The sequence below is a fragment of the Lissotriton vulgaris genome, chromosome 4_1, assembly GCF_964263255.1.
Source record: "Lissotriton vulgaris chromosome 4_1, aLisVul1.2, whole genome shotgun sequence".
NCBI lineage: Eukaryota > Metazoa > Chordata > Amphibia > Caudata > Salamandridae > Lissotriton > Lissotriton vulgaris.
Window position 1 is genome coordinate 1,049,692,948 of NC_141691.1, and position 16,915 is coordinate 1,049,709,862.

At 48.2% G+C, this 16,915-nt stretch overlaps 1 protein-coding gene across 1 annotated transcript in view; it reads left to right on the forward strand.

The window, feature by feature from the left end:
• Positions 1 to 16,915, forward strand: part of TENT4A (terminal nucleotidyltransferase 4A) — a 694,370-nt gene that overhangs the window by 625,750 nt on the left and 51,705 nt on the right. Inside the window, exon 10 of the mRNA XM_086965283.1 lies at positions 16,272 to 16,435. Coding sequence (XP_086821409.1) covers positions 16,272 to 16,435 — 164 coding nt within the window. The remainder of the gene's footprint in view (positions 1 to 16,271; positions 16,436 to 16,915) is intronic.

Genomic DNA, 16,915 nt, shown 5'->3' on the forward strand with positions numbered 1-16,915 from the left:
AAGCGAGAGGCGGTAATGATTCCTCTGCTCAAGCCGACAAGAACCCCAATGGAGTGCACAGCATATCGACCGCTGTCGATGCTAAATTTAGACTTTAAAATCCTAAATAAGATATTAGCCACCAGACTGCTGCCACATATGACCTCCTTGGTCCATTCTGACCAAGCTGGATTCATCCCTAGCAGAAATACAACCCTTAACATCAGGCGTCTTTTCGCAGTTCTACAGCAGGGTACAGAGGAAGCTCCGGAAGGGTTGATCTTTGCTATCGATATTGAGAAAGCATTCGATAGTCTCGAATGGGAATTTTTGTATGTGATGCTCACTCTAATGGGGCTTGGACCGGGGTTCATCCAGTGGGTTAAAATACTATATAAGGACCCAGTAGCGAGGGTCCGCACGGCCTCACTATTTCCACTCAGTACCGGGTGGGGATGGACATGAGACAGGGGTGTTCTCTCTCCCCCCTATTTGCTCTACAGATAGAGCCACTTGCATGCGTAGCATGCTCTGGGATGCCATATGAGGGTATCCGACTAGCTGATCAGACGCGTCACATTGCTTTATATACGGACGATCTCCTGCTATTTCTAAAAGACACGGTTGCAGCTTTAGGCGTGGCCCAGCGCATGATGGATGAGTTTGGAACGCTTTCTTGACTAAGCGTTAACTGGCGTAAGTCACAACTCTTTCCGGTGACAAGGGATACTCCGCCTCCCATGGGCCTGGGCGACCTACAGTGGGAGCTGCGTTGTTCTAGATACCTAAGGGTGAAAGTATATCATGACCTCTGTGACCAGGAGGGGAATGTGGGGGGGGGCCTTGCGAATGCCAAAAGGTTGTATGGCTTTCTGGGGAACATTACCCCTGTCGGTGAGAATTTCCCTACTGAGAATGATAGCCCTGCCCCGATTGCTATATTTCTTCACCACCCTACCGGTGTGGATTCCCAGGCTTTGGTTTCGCTTGATCAACTCTTATTACAACTTTATTCTGGGGGCCCATCAGAAACAGGGTGGCCTTAGCTACGTAGAGAAGGGCGCAGGTGGAGGGGGGGGGGTTGCGCTGCCAGATATGGAGAATTATTACCTGGCAGGACAACTCCAACGCTTTACGCAATGGGTGGCAGGTAGTCTAGATCCGAAAAGGAGGAAGCCCCCATTCACCTTGAATCGGGAGGATGTCATGGGCACATTAATGGGCACCATTAAACAGCGAACGATAAGCTCTTCGGAACAGTGATAGAAAGCTGCTGGGTCAGATGCCTCCAGAAGACCCAAACCAAACGTCCTTACTCCCGAGAGATGTTGGTGGCGTTACTAGAGGTGCTCCCGCATGGGGGCCACTGGAGGGGATAAGAGGAATGGACGCAAGCAGGAGTCACTAAAATAGGGAACCTGTATGGCGACAGAACTGCTTACGTTCGCGGTCTTTCGAGCAATCTGGGACATTCCGCAGGGACACTTTTTACTATATGGGGCTATCAATGGGGCCATGAGCAGACACTGGAGACAGGGGACAACTGAACCACACACACTCCACATGCGAATACATAAGCCTGGCAGGAGGCGTCATCAAGGCGGTATCGTGCCTCTACCGAGCCATTCGGCGGGTCTCCACGAGACCACTGGAGGGACTGAGGGATAAATGGGAGGCGGATCTTGGGATTCCTTTAGAGGATAAGGATTGGGAAAATGCACTACTCCGGGCCACCAAGGTATCCCGTATTGCACGATTCCAGTTAATTCGTTTTTACACCCTGCATAGAGCGTACATTACACCTGACCAAATTAATTGCTATTTCCATCGAGATGATGTGAGTTGCCCTCGCTGCCAGGAGATAGGAGCTAGCTACATCCACATTATGTGGAGCTGCTCACAGCTAGAAGGGTACGGGCAAGAAGTGGTTAGGGAGACAGCGCGCGTCACAGGGAAGGAGATCCCATGAAACCCCAGTCAAATGCTGCTCAACCTGTTCCCCCCACTCCGCTAAGACCAAGGTCACGGCAAGGTTCCAGGACCTAGCATATCTATTAGCAAAATGCGAACTAACAAGCACCTGGAAGGCCCCAGCGGATCCTGGGGTGGTCAAATGGAATTAGATAAGTGGGTGGGCTGCAAGCATAGAATACTGCTTCGGAATGCGCAACTAGGCATAGGCAGACTAGAGAGCGCAGGTTTGGGGAGTATTCGTAGACGACCTGAACAATGTTGATCAAGAGTCTGCGCCCAGCACACCTCAGGCCGGTTCTTGACCAGTCATCCCTGATAGCCAGGAACAGGAAGGGAGAGAGGGGGCGTTATAAGCAGACCATAGCACCCTAACATCTACAGACCTGAAGGTTTACGGGAGTCCGGCCTCCAGGTTAGCCTATAAAGAGTGAGACCCAGATCTCACGTGCAACGAGAAACATAGTGGCAGGTTAGTCAACAGCAGCGAGGGGTGGGGGGAGGCAGGGGGCGGGGGGGGACTATTAGATTGTTATATTGGAAGACAGTCCCTTACTCCTAGAGTTGCATAACACGGCGGAAAGTCACACAGCAAGTAGAGATATGGACATGTGAATAGTTAGGCAGCTAGGAATAGCACTTTGAACTTTTGACCAGAAATGTCTGACTAGGAAACAAATTGAATATGTACTGCTGATACTTAAATGCCAATAATGTATGTTTAAAAAAAACAAAAAACTTCATAATGAAAAATATTTCAGGCAGGAGTGTTCCCAACCTGACAGCCAGTAATACAGTTAAGTTTAAGTCTATTTAAGAGTTATAGGCCTGTACGAAAAGCAGATTCTTATTGGGTTTAGTGATGACTAACCTAGATTCTCATTATGACAGTCTCAATGTCTGCTTCACCAAGATAGCTAAAGTATTGAGGCAAATTTACTACATTTTGTAGAAGGTGGCTATCGAGCCATCTTAGTCTTTGACTTTTTTTTAAATCTGGTGATCACAACCACAACTTATCCAGAATTGGGCTATCTTTCATAGATTCACATGCCTGAATCATTCCCAATCGCCAAGGCGGGAGTCCCACGGTGCCAAAGGTAGATAACAGTAGTAGGCCCAAAAGAAAAAAGGCCTGAGGCCTAGATCTAAGCCTATCTACATCATTATGCTAAAAGAACTAAACTTTGGTTACAACCAATAAGCTATCTGCACCCTCTAGAACAATCTATGCAGAGCCAGTTCTCCTCAGATTTTCACTGCACGTTGTGTGGAAGGGAGTCTCCCTGAGTGCCACACAGTCTTTTCTTCAACATGTCTGACAAGACGGCCTTGATCAAGCCGGGTAGGACGACAAGAAGAGTTCATGTTGATGATCAACATAAGGACTGTATCTACTGCCTCTACCCGAAGCATGAGGCAAAAGATTGTAAAATTTGCCGTACCTTCCCTTCTTAACACCTTGGCTGCTAGGGGGTTTTCCCTCTGGGTGCTGAAGATCCTTGATACACATTGTTCATGACAAGGTCAACTCGTCATAAGCACAGGGCAGGTAAAACCCATGAAGAGTTGACCTTGTCATGAGCACTGAAGGGGTTAAACCCTCAGGGATTGGGAGGCAAGAGTCCTGTTGTGACTTAAATCCTCTTCGGCTGAAGAGGAGGACAGAGCCTCAACTTCTAGCAAGAGAGCTAGATCACAGGACAGTTCGTCTAGTGAGGGGAGAAACACCTTAAATCCTCCCACTCTACTTCTGGCCCTTCTCTGAGGTCTCCTTCAACAACTTCTGTGCCTACACAGTCTCCACAGACTTCCTCTCTCAAGGAATCTCAGGAACAATCTTCTAAAACAGTGAGTAAAAGCCTCTCAATCTATGGCTTTACCTCTATCGTCAACTATTTGTGTTACTTCTTCAGCTCCTTCGTCGACTGAGAATATTTCTACTTTGTCTATTACATCTCCTATACTGTTGACGAGGGTTTCTGTAGTATCTAAGACGACCGTAGTCGAGGAATCGTCGGCGAAAGCCTCATCGACGAAACCATCAGTGAAGCATATGTCGTCAAAAGCTCCGTCGACGAAGCCTCCATCGTTGACGAGAGATGTATCGTCGACGAAGATACAGGTACCTTCTACGCTGTCGACGACTGAACCGTCGACTGTGATCCCGTCTACTATCACGTCTATGGCGAGCCTGTCGGCGACTATGCCATCGACGGAAATCCCTTTGACGACAAGTCCATCGACTGAAATCCCGTTGACGACCATGCCACCTACAGTGGTTTTACCCACTCCAACTAAGGCTTTGGTTGCAGCTCCAACTTATTCAACGCCTGTCCCATCTAGGAGCCTCAGCTCAAGACATTTCAAAGGCATGACTATTGCAATATATCACCTCTTACTCCGTCGCATCTCCTGGAAACATATCCGTAAGAATTGAATGACTATTATGAAGACTAGGACGAAGGGCCATTTGAAAAAACTCCTCCTTCTGAGCTGCATATAAAATGTCAAGAGGAGGAGGAGGATTACAGCGAGCAATATTACCAGGAGGACATTGTCGTCCCACATCATAAGGTGTATCATAGACAAGTTCCCCAGTGTGACACTAGACATCTGCCTCCAAATCTTATCCAGGAATTAAAAGCCATGCTTGCAGATTATAGGCAGCGATTTCCACCCCAGCAGGTAATTCCACCCCTCCACCTGTGACCGTTCTAGACCTTTACCTTCACTTGAGGCTCCAATTCCGATACCTCAGAGTTCAGAGCCTCCTCAAGAACAGTCACAACCTCCTCAAGACCCAGACACATCCTCTGAAGAGGAAGCTGAAGAGGGTGAATTACCATAAAACCCCCATGTTGACCCACGGGATTCGTATATTCTCCCCATGCCTTCACCACTGATTCCTCTACCCTCTGATTCGCCACCAGAGGATATAGGGAGGTTTCACAATCTCATACAGCGGGCTGCTGCCAGATTTCAGCTCCCTGTTACCGTGGAGCACACCGAATGTTTCCTCCTTGATTTTAAAGAGAAATCCAGGAAGATTACCAGGGCAGTCCCTATAATAGATTATATATGGAACAATCATGAAAAACCCCACATCCGTACCTGCAGTGCTTCCACGAATAGATAAAGTATTGTGCTCCAACTAATAGCCCAGCTTGTCTCATTGGACACCCTAGACCGGATTCTGTCACCTCCCAAGCTACCCAGCAACGGTCTAAGAACCCGGCAACACCTATTACGACACCACCAGACAAGGAGGGACGTTGTCTAGATCTCATTGGAAAAAAGTTTTCAACTATGGCAGCTGCTTCCATCAGGGCAGCTAATTCCCTAGCTATCATAGGGCATTATGACAGCCAAATGTGGTCAGATATGGCTGGGTTAATTGACCTCATTCCTGAAGACAGAAGGCAGGAGGCACGGAAGATCTTACTTGAGGGTGAGCGTGCTGCATCTGAAACGATAGACTGCGCACTGGATATTGTTAACACAAATTTTAGACCGCTAGCTGGAGCTGCAGTTCTCGGGCACCAGGGTTGGCTTAAAGCCACCACCTTCAGACCAGAAGTCCAAACAAAGATATTGGACATGGCCTACGATGGCCAATTTTTGTTTGGCAAGAATATCGATGAAGCCCTCCAAGCAATAAAGACCGATACGGACACAGCAAGATCTTTGGGTTCCTTACAATTCAAACGTGGAACATTCAGAGGCGCTAAGGGGTGTGGTTATTCCTCTAGAGGAGGTTACCAACAACAGAACAGGCAGTACCAGCTCCAATATAGGCAGAACTACCAATCATTGTACCGCCATACCAATACAGCTGGTTTCTCTCGCCAAGGGGGTCGAAAGCGATCCCACAACCAAGGGAGAGACTCTGGCAGAAAGCAGTGATCTCAACAGGGCACCAATCACATTTCCTCCTCTTCCTTTGTGGACAAGTGGCGAAAAATTACCTCAGATGAAAGGGTTCTGGACCTGGTGGAAAACGGGCATACCCTAGAATTTGTCACCAAGCCTCCTACCACTCTACCCAAGGGACCCCCCCCTCGTCTTCATTTATTGTTCAAAGAGGCTTTTACTATGCTCCTCAAGAATGCTATAGAGAAGGTCCCAGTAAATCGGGGACAGACCGGTTTCTATTCTCGTTTTTTCCTGATAAAAAGGAAATCAGGGAATGGCGACCAATCCTGGACATTAGCAACCTGAGCAGATTCCTAAAAAAAAACAGAATTTCGCATGGTCACCCCCTCATATTCCAGGTTTCCTAAACGAGGGAGATTTAATGACCTTTCTGGACATGGAAGACGCTTACTTCCACATCCCAATCCATCCCAGACATCGCATGTAATCTCAAATCTCTAAGAATGGGAAGTTTAATATTGTTATGGGGATATTCCGATCCAGAATCAGAGGCCAGTGTCTCCCTCGTGTAAAATTGTTTACAAGAGGCATGAAAGGCCACATCAATAGTCCTCTACCTTTCTGGGTGGTGATTGCTTTGGTTCTCGTTGTTCTTTATATTCTCATTTGCTTCCTGCCTTTCTCTATACTTCTGCAAGTATTGAGTGACTCACCGCCTGCATTCCTGAAACCTCCCAGTTTCTGCCTGCTGCCCTCACATTCTCTGCTTCCTTGAATCTTCAATGCCACAGATGCCAGCATCACTCAGTGTAACTTGCCCACATGGGGCCGTATTATATACTGGCTTCAAGTGTGTGCTACTGCTTTGTCACAATGTCAGCACTATGATGAGTGTGTTTCATCATTTGCATGGATGCTTGGCCCCATGCAAAGGAGGGAATATCTGACTCTGCAATCACAGCATATTATAGAAGGGGGCGCAGGAGCAAATTGGCCTTTGCGAGGTACTTACAGTGCACAAAAAACGGGCAGTGCATTCAGTACGCCTCCTAAGACAGCCCTCTCGAAGAAGGGTCAAGGGGGTCTCAAGAACAATCTCACCACCCCCCTGCACCACTCTCCCCGACATCCCCTTGCAGGAGGTTGCAATCTGTCACTGCACCCACCTTTAAGGGAATCTTTCTCCTCTTCAAAGTGGAGGCGGGTTGCCTCTTGCACAGACAAACGCAGAGCTGCTTGGAAGCAGCCACTCCGTATTTCACGTAATGTGCTGCTCCCGGGGCAGTGCGAGTACACTGCTGCCTTCGGAGCAGCTCATTTATTGGAATTGAGCGCACTCTGCCTGTTAGTGTCTGGTGCACCTATGAGGTGTGCCATGGTGCATACAGGGAAAGTGTGCCCTACTAGCAATACGGGCCCAGAATCGTTCAGGCACCTGTTCCTAGTATACTGTTCCTGTACAGAAAGTAATTGTGTATTGAACTGAGAGAATTTTCAGTATCATGTGATGCACCTTGCTAAGACAGCCTTTAATTTTATTACCGGATTAACACATGTAAGCTTAGGGCACAAATTGAAGTAAAATATTCAATAAAAACCTAATTCTGTAAAATGGAGCCTAGTATTTTACTTGTAAGCCGCATCTTCTAAAAAATTATGCCGATTTTGCCCTAAAATTTATTATGAGACCATGCTAGAACTAGACATTGTTACCCTGTGCAACACCAGCAGTAAGCCTTGAAGACTGACTTGACAATTCGTTCAGCTTAGTCGTACATGGGACACAACAAACTTTGATCCAAGGTTTGCTGGACTGCTCTTGAGTCCTAGATTGTATTGTGATTGCATTTATAGAGCGCTTACTAACCCTGTCGAAGCACTTTTTCGGCGAGTAGCAATCTACTCCGGAACCCATAAAGGATTAGTGTTGAGTTAGTATAGTGCAATATGAAAGTAATTTGAATGGTGAATAGGTTAGTCAGTTATTTGGTTAGATGCCCCCAATAACTAGTCTTGACATGTTTAAAAAGTCAAATACTGCCTGCGTAAAACAATCTACCTAGTATGTTCATGAGCAACGTAAGGACCCTGCTGTTAATTTCAAAACAGTAACAGCTGGGAAATAATTTGATACACTGTCATGTTCCCTGGGCACATGAGACCTTTGCATATATCAAGAAGAATGCAAATTACTGAGACTGTACAATACGATTCATTATTCTAAGAGCCTACAAATCTTATGGACCTTTTCCTCTTGATCTAATATAATTTCTTCTCCAAAAAGAGTAAAGTAAAAATAATGCAGCATTAGCTAAATGCTGACTTAAAACACTTGAGCATGCTTTAACACCCTCCGCATGCGCCGCAGGATCTACAAGTTGATCCCCACTGAAACGAAAAGAACGGTCACCCAGGCCATCGCCAGCAGCAAGTACGGAAACACCCTCTACGCAGGAGCCTCGGCCAAACTCCTGAGACGGCTCCCGAGACTGCTCCAACGCATCCAGAACGCCTCTGCACGCCTGATCCTCGACATCACATCACATCACACCCCACCCCACCTGAGACCTGTACTGGCTCCCGGTCAACAAGAGGATAACCTTCAAGCTCTTCACCCACGCACACAAGGCACTCCACAACACCGGACCAACGTACCTCAACAGACTACTACGCTTCTACACCCCCACCCGCCAGCTCCTCTCCGCCGCCCTCGCCACAGTCCCCCCGCTTCCGAAGAGACCTCCTGCGTCAGATCGTTCTCCCACCTCGCCGCCAAGACCTGAAACACCCTCCCCATCCACCTACGGCAGACCCAAGACCTGCTGATTTTCAGAAAAACACCAAGACCTGGCTTTTCGAGCAGTTGCAGCATTCCCCATGCCAGCGCCTTGAGACCCGCATGGGTGAGTAGTACGCTTTACAAATGATATGATTGATGGATACATATCAAATAAGCTGGCCAACCCACATTTACAGGGATTCCCGTTTCCTAACTTCTAGGTATTTTAATTCACCTAATGACAAAAGGCCTTATGCAAACCATGTACTCAAGAAAGAAGCCAAGTTTCTTGTTCCATATGGCCTTGAAGGAGACTAGCAGGTTTTCTATGCCGCCTTGCCAGGCTTTACAAAATATGCAATGTAAGTGGGCAAATCTGCCCACTTCACAGGGAAACTGCGGACTTTGGGTGGGGATCGAACCGGGCAATTATCTTCTGCTCTTGGGGAACTTGAGTTCTTCCTGGTCTGCAGTAAAAAGCTATACATTAAGTTTCAGTTGAACAATGGTACCTGAAATTTTTCATGTGAAGGACAGCTTATGGCTGTGGATGCTGGACCTTTCTCTGCCTAAATATTTACTCTGCAAGACAATGTAAGCTTTTTCGAGCCTGGTCAAAATAGACATTTAGCGCTTAATGCTAAGTTGCCGTTTAGAATATTGAATTGTATCATTTCAGTCTACTTGTCTTTGAATGGGCAGTGTAAGTACAGTAGGTTTCAAACTGTTGAATATAGCTATTCAATTAGTATGTGTGCAATAACTGTGTAACACAAAATAATTAGGCTCTCTATTTTCATTAATCCTTGAAATGGTAGGATTGGGTGCCACCTAATGTCAGGCCATAAAGCAGAATGAAAAAGTGAATATATAAAAGCATGTTTGTTAGCCCTTCTTTGGCTATCTCTCCTGCCTCCTTTGTTTACTTATTCTGCATTTAACCTTGTATGCATCTCTATACTTTTCTTGTATTGACCTGTCCTTTTCAAGTATGGCGAACAGCATTATTTCTGATGGATATATCTGCCTGTAGATGCCTCATCTTTTGAATAGAACCAAAGCGCAGCATTCCACAAGGTTTTCTCTATAGCTCTCCCACATCGATGAGGATGTTCTAATGCCACGACTCAACACGCATCTCTGCATGATGTCATTGGAGCCATAAGACCTACTCGGTGTGCTGACAGCTATTCCCTTTTTTCACACCGTGGACTCGTAACCGTTTTCCCAGGTTCTCCATTCTCTGGGAGATTTCTTTTATTCTGTAGGTGTAGCTTTGTTACTAGTGAAGATGCTTCCGGCAAGGTAGTCTGGCTTGAACCATGTAGGGAATGCAGTGGTCAAATGTCCATCATTGACCCGCATCAAGACAGTGTCTGGTGTTTGCCATCAGACCATGACTTTGAAACCTGATCGTCATGTCGCCAGATGAAGCTGAAGGCCTTAATGGAAGGGGAAGCAAAGTTGTTCATTTTGAAAGCTAAGAGTCTGAAGAGAGGTTGTGGGATTTCGCTACTGGATCTTGTGCTGGATTCATGAGGCATTGATATTCCTTGAATTGGAGCGTCTCTTAACCCACATTAAGGGGTTATGAAACGAGCTGGAGTGCAAGGCTGTGAGTGGAAGCTGCAAGTACTCAAACATCAAGTAGCTTGCAAAGTAGAGATATTCATATACCTCTGGTGGAAAGAACACAACTGGAACATACAGATGAAAGGGTGGACAAAGTGTAGGGAGGTGAGCAGCACACATGCAAGGAAAAGTAGATCTAGGGAAAGTTGTATCTGAAAGATACAAGTTAGTTATAGATTCCTTACCTTAGAATTACCCCCAAGCTTCAGACTGGATCTGAAAACTTTTCATAAGCAGTGCCTCTGCACGTCAGAAGGTGGCATCAGTCGGCTCTGCGTCAATCGTTGCTGGTGTGTTTGCTGCGATGATGTTGCGGCAGCTACTTAGACGCCGCCCTCGCGCACTGATGTCAGTTCTTTCGTTTTCCGCGCCAACCAGCACCGATCCAGGAAGAGCGTTACTTCTAGTCATTTTTTTAAACTAAATTTTCCGACTTTTTTCGACCTCTTTTTTTGAGTCTTTTACTCCGAAGGTTTCATGTGGGTCCTGTCATTGGATGATGGTGACGGATCCGCACTGCGTTTATTTTTTGCCTGGATCGTGACCACGACCCCTAGTCGTGCTCAGATTGCCGGTCGATGGCACTGAAGGTTTTGAGGGAGCGGTCCCGAAAGCTCCTTGAGCACCAGCACCGAGCCACCATCATTCGGGCTCCAAGTCTTCAAAGTATTCGGACTCTGGTCGGGTAAGTGGAAGCATAAGATGTCGAACAAGCAATGTCGCTCTTCAACTTCTCGTCGGACGGCCAACCCGACTAACGTGGGTGGTGCCCCTCCTGCGGTTCCGCGTGCGGAGCCCGAAGAGCAGACTTCACGTTTCCCTCCCTTTCCGAGACCCAGAGCAACTCCTGCCCAGCTTCTTACGTTCTACGAGGCGTTGCACAGTATCTTTGGGCGGCCTGAACCCGCCGGCTCGCCTTCGAGCCCCGCAGACTTGTCTGGGCATAGGCCTTTTCCGCCGACGGCTCCAGCCCTGGTTCTGCAGGCCCCCCTTGGATTCAGGCCTTGATCTGGATCAGCCCCTGTAGACCTGATTTACGCTTCCACCAACAACGGTTCCTCCGGCACCACTACCACATTCGACGCCGGTCAGCAACCCCCCCGGCCTCCATCCCGAAGTGGACCTGGAGCCCTACCGGCATTGTCCGACGCTGTATCCAGTGCCAAGAGGGGGTGTTGTGCCCCTGTTTACTCCTGGAGTCCCTTTCCAGCCAGATTGGCACCCAGAGGATGAGGAGGACTGGGAGGTGTCAGGAGACCCTTTTGCTGAGCAGGTAGAATCTTAACAATACTGGAGAGAGGAACTGGAGGATGCCAATGGTCTGAACACCTCCCCTGACCTTGGCATGATGTCTCCTCCTTCCGTTGATATAGAGGAAGGAGCTTTTTACGCAGTGGTGTTGGTTAAGGCAGCCGAGGCTCCCAACCTTGAATTCCCTACCATGGCAGTCAGGACTAACCTCCTGACAGAAGTGCTTCAGCCAGCGGCGAGCTCTTTGGAGCCTCTGCTTCCTTTCAACGAGGCCCTTACTGCCCTTTTGGGCACTTGGTCCAGGCCCAACACGGGGGCTCCCGTGGACAGGATGATTGCCTGACCCCACTGCCTGGTTCAGGACTACCCCACTTACCTTTCCTAACACCCCACCCCAGAGAGCTTGGTAGTCCAAGCCTCATTTTCCGAAAGCGCCTTCCCTACCACTCCACTGGAAAGGGAATCCAAGAAGCTGTACCACTTTGGAAAGAATATTCTCTTCAACCAGCTTAGAACTGCTGTCTGTAAACACTGCGTGTCTCTTGGGCTGCTATTCCCACTTGGTGTGGGATAAGGTGGCGCAGGTGCTGCCTCAGTGTCCGGAGGAAGCCAGGAAAGTGCTCTCACAGGCTGTTGCCGCCGGTAGGGATGCCGCGAAGTTTGTGATACGTTGTGGGCTGGACACCGCTGACTCTCTGGGCAGAACCATGTAGCACTTCGCCGCTGTGCCTGGATGAGGCCGACTGGTTTTTTAAGGGGATGTCCAGAACACCTTGATATACAGGCCCTTTGATGGCAGTCGCCTTTTTGGCGACAAAGCAAACAACGCTCTAGAGCGTTTCAAGGACTTGCAGGCTATGGCCAAGTCCTTGGGCCTCTCCACATGCCCTGCGCAGTCTGCTTTTCGCCCTCGCTACGTCCTGGCCAGACCCACCGGCCGCAGCAAGTTACCAAACCTTTGCGCGGCTGGGATGTGGGTACAACTGTCGTGGTTCCAGGGGTCAGCGTTTGGCCAGTCCACCAACCCCCCCTCTGCATCAGCCTCCAAACACTCCTACTCCGACCTTTCAGGCCCATCAAAAGCCATTTGGTGGCAGAATTCACCATCACCGCCCCCACTTGCGCACATCATGTCCGACAGGTTGGTTTTGCAAATAGTCCAAAGGGGCTACTTCCCCTTAGGGACTACCCTGCCAGCCATGCCACCAAGATACCACTGCATGTCGGAAGATCTTCTGGCACTTCTCCAGCAGGAAGTTACGTCTCCCTTGGCTAAGGGAGCCATCAAGCATATTCCTGTCTCAAAAGTAGGTCGTGGTTGTTACTCCCGCTACTTTCTGGTCCCCCAGAAGGATAAGGGCCTGCATTCTATCTTTGATCTCGGACGTCAACCGCTTCCTCCGGAAGGAGAAGTTAAAGATGTTGATGTTTGCTCAAGTCTGGTCTGCCCTCGACCCCGAAGACTCGATGGTAGCTTTTGACTTGCAGGATTCTTATTTTTACATCCCTTCCTGCCGTCCCACCGGCGTTACCTACCGTTCACTGTAGGCCACGAGCATTTTCAATTTACCGTGCTCCCATTTGGCCTTAACAGCGTCCCTCGGGTGTTCACGGAAGTGATGGCGGTGGTCGCATCTCATCTATGCAGAACAGGGGTTTTAGTTTTCCTTTATCTCGGCCACTGGCTGTTGAAGGCGGGCTTGCCCCATGCAGTAGTTTAGCACCTCCAGACTACAGCCGACCTCCTGCATTCGCTGGGGTTCTCATCAATGTGCCAAAGTGACACCTGACTCCCTCTCAGAAGCTCCTCTTCATCGGAGCAGTTCTGGACACAGCGCGGTTTGGAGTCTATTTTCCAGAACAGCAATCCCGGGATATTCAGGCTATGATTACAATCTTTCAGGCTTGATCACGGATTTTGGTCAGAATGACAGACTGCTGGGCCTCATGGCCTCCTGCATCCTGCTGGTCGATCGTGCCAGGTGGCATATGTGAGCTCTGCTATGGGACCTGAAGTTCTAGTGAGCGCAGTATCAAGGGAATCTGTCAGATTGCATCCATATCTCGGAGGGCACTGCATATCAACTGCAGTGGTGGCACACAAACTAGGATTGGGGTTAATGGCAGATCCCTCTCCCTCTCCCTTCCCGGACCAGACCACACTGTGGTGACTAACTCATTCCTTCTGGGATGGGGTGCCACATGAGAGAGGCGGAGATCATAGGCCTCTGGTCTCCAGTGGATTCCAGGCACCTCAATCTTCTGGAGCTCCGGGAGATTCGTCTAGCACTAAAAGCATTCCTTCCCTCTGTCCGGGAAGTAGTGTGGGTGTTAACGGACAACAGCACCGCCATGTGGTACTGCAACAAACAGGGCTGGGTGGGGTTGTGGACCCTATTTCCTCGACTCTGGACATGGCTGGAACATTAGGGCATATCCCTGGTGGTTCAACACCTGGCAGGTTCTCTGAACACCAGGGTGGACGAATTCAGCCGCAGGTGCATGATGGATCACGAATGGCGTCTTCACTCTGAGGTGGTTCAAGGTCTCTTTCAACAGTGTGGTGAGCCTTGATTGCGCGTTCTTTTCGGAGGCGAACAGATCAATGTCGGCACTTCTGCGCGTTTGAATTTCCAAGGAGGCACTCGCTAGGTGACACTTTTCGTCACGAGCGGAGTTGCAGTCTGTTGTACGCCTTTCCACCTACACCACTTCTGCCCAGAGTGCTGTAGATCAGGCGCGACCGGGCCCAAGTCATTCTTGTGGCTCCGGATTGGGCACAGTCTAGTTTCCCAAACTGCTCAACATGGCTGTCGATCCTCCGAACAGGCTGCCTCTTCTGGAGGATCTTCTGTTGCAGCAGCAGGGGACGGTTCTCCACCCAAACCGGTCCAGCCTCCACCTCCTTGCATAGTGATTGAGCGGCGCCAGTTGATCCTGCCTTCTGAAGTCTGTGATGTAATCTTGGCAGCCAGGTGTCTCTCCACTAAGACGGTATACGCCTGCCGGTGGATCAAGTTTGTGGCATGCTGAACAGCAAAAGCTGTGGATCCCCCTTTCTGCCCCTCTTTCTTAGATTCTCTTCTTTCTCTAGCCCAGCAGGGCTCTGCTCTGGGCACTATCAAGGGCTATCTTTCGACCATCTCTGCCTTCCTTCGGCTACCAGATCAGCCTTCCCTTTTCAAGTCCCCGGTTGTAAATCTCTTTTTGAAAGTCATAACTCATCTCTTACCTCCTATTCCCTTCGTCATGCCTCAGTGGGACTTGTACCTGGTTTTAATTTACTTGATGTGCGCTCCCTTTGAGCCGCTTCACAACTGTCCTTTAAGACTCTTGACTCTCAAAACTGTGTGTTCCTGGTGGCCATCACCTCTGCTAGACGAGTGAGTGAGCTCCAGGCGCGTTCTTCTAAGCCTCCTTTTCTCTTTGTACATCCGGACAGATTTGTCCTTAGGACTCGTCCATCCTTCCTGCCCAAGGTTGTCACTGCCTTCCACATCAGGCAGACCATCACTTTGCCCACTTTCTTTCAGCCTCTGCATCCTTGGGAGGAGAGGCTCCACCGTCTGGACCCTAAACGTGCGGTTTCTGTTTGGATCGCATAAAACCGTTAGAGGTGGATGACCAGCTATTTGTTGGCTACATGGGTGCCAAGAAAGGTCAGGCCGTACACAAGCGAACCATTTCTCGATGGGTCGTTTTGTGTATAAAAGCTTTCTATTTTGTGGTTTAAAAAGGAGCCTCAAAAGGGGCTACGCGCCCATTCCACCAGGGCAACAGTAGCCGGTACTGCCTTGGGAAGAGGAGTTCCTCTACATTACATCTGTCAGGCAGCTATGTGGGCATCACTGCACACATTTACCAAACACTACTGCCTTGACAGTCCAGTCCGGAGAGATGGCTTCTTTGGCTGTTCTGTTCTCCAAGATTTTCTGGTGTGATCGCAGACCCACCACCGGGGTTGGTATTGCTGGGATATCTATTCTAAGGTAAGGAATCTATAACCGTGTTTCTTTCAGATGAACAAGTTACTTACCTTCGGTAATGATATATCTGTAAGAAAAATTAGTTATAGATTTCTTACCATGAGTTACAGATTTCTTACCCCCACCCATCCTCTCGGTTCTGCGAACTGATTTCTAGGGTTAAGGATATCCTTTCAGGGCCCTAGTTTTGTGCACCAGTGATCAGTGACTTGCATGGCTTTGCGTTTCTGGTGCGGAAAGTCGTGTACAGAATTGACAGCGCGCGAGGGCGGTGTCTAAGTAGCTGCCGCAACATCTTCCTGGCGACCATGACTGACGCGAAGCCGACTGACGCCACCTTGCGACGGCCAATGGTACTGCTGATGAAAAAACCTTCTGGATCCTGTCTGACGCCTGGGGGTAATTCTAAGGTAAGGAATCTATAACTAATGTTTCTTAGATATATCACTACCGAAAGGTTGATTGTTGGAGTGCAGCAGTTATTATGCCTTTACTTTATTGGGGCATAATTATGGTATGCATTTTTGTCTTCAGTTTAGTGTTGCCTTTATTGCTTACTCTAAAATCTTGTTAGGTGGGAAGTGTTTGAGCGTCTGTACATGGTTAATGAAATTCCAGTGTGGCTCTAGAGTTTTGGGATTCTATTCTGAATGGATGAGGGAAGATAAATTACATTCTCTAAACATTGCATAGTTTGCATGAGGTTCTAACTTGACTGACTTTCAATTTTGTATGGAGAATATTAACACTTTTTTCAAATGACTGGCAATAAATGTTTTTGTGGTTGTTACAAACAGGTTCAATTGGTGTTAAGGAACTTATTTCTCCCTCAAATGAAGAACAGCAGCAGAACAGGGATACTGATTCTCCTTGCAGCCAGCTCGTGAGCTTGTCCAGCACTCAGCTTCTCTCTTCTGGATCATCAGCATCTTCGGTATCTTCATTGTCTGGAAGTGATGTGGTAAGCTCAAACTGCTATCCCAAGGTGTTTGCAAGTTGCTTAGTGTACCAGTCTATACCAAATCGGTACTGGAGTAATGAACAACTAAAAACCAGGGCCTTAATTCTGCCTCGATGAGTGTTTACATGTGATTCAAATGGAGATGGCTCATGTAGTCTTGTTGTTTTCTGAAGATGTTATGTTTTTGCTAGATCCAAAAACATACCGAAGTTTGCGTCACTAGTATTATGTAAACAGACTTTTTGCATTGATTTAATACATAAAATGTACTCAACACTTGTGTTCTGCAGGAGGAGAGTAGTAACAGGGGCCCACAACTATACAATTCCCACTAGTTTTTCAGGTTTGTGCGGGCAGTCATGCTATGTGAATGTATGTATATGTATGTATGTTTGTATGGATATATATATATATATTTCCCTCCGTACCGTTACAGGGATGAACATATCCACCCCAATATTGGCCCCCTGTTTTTTTATT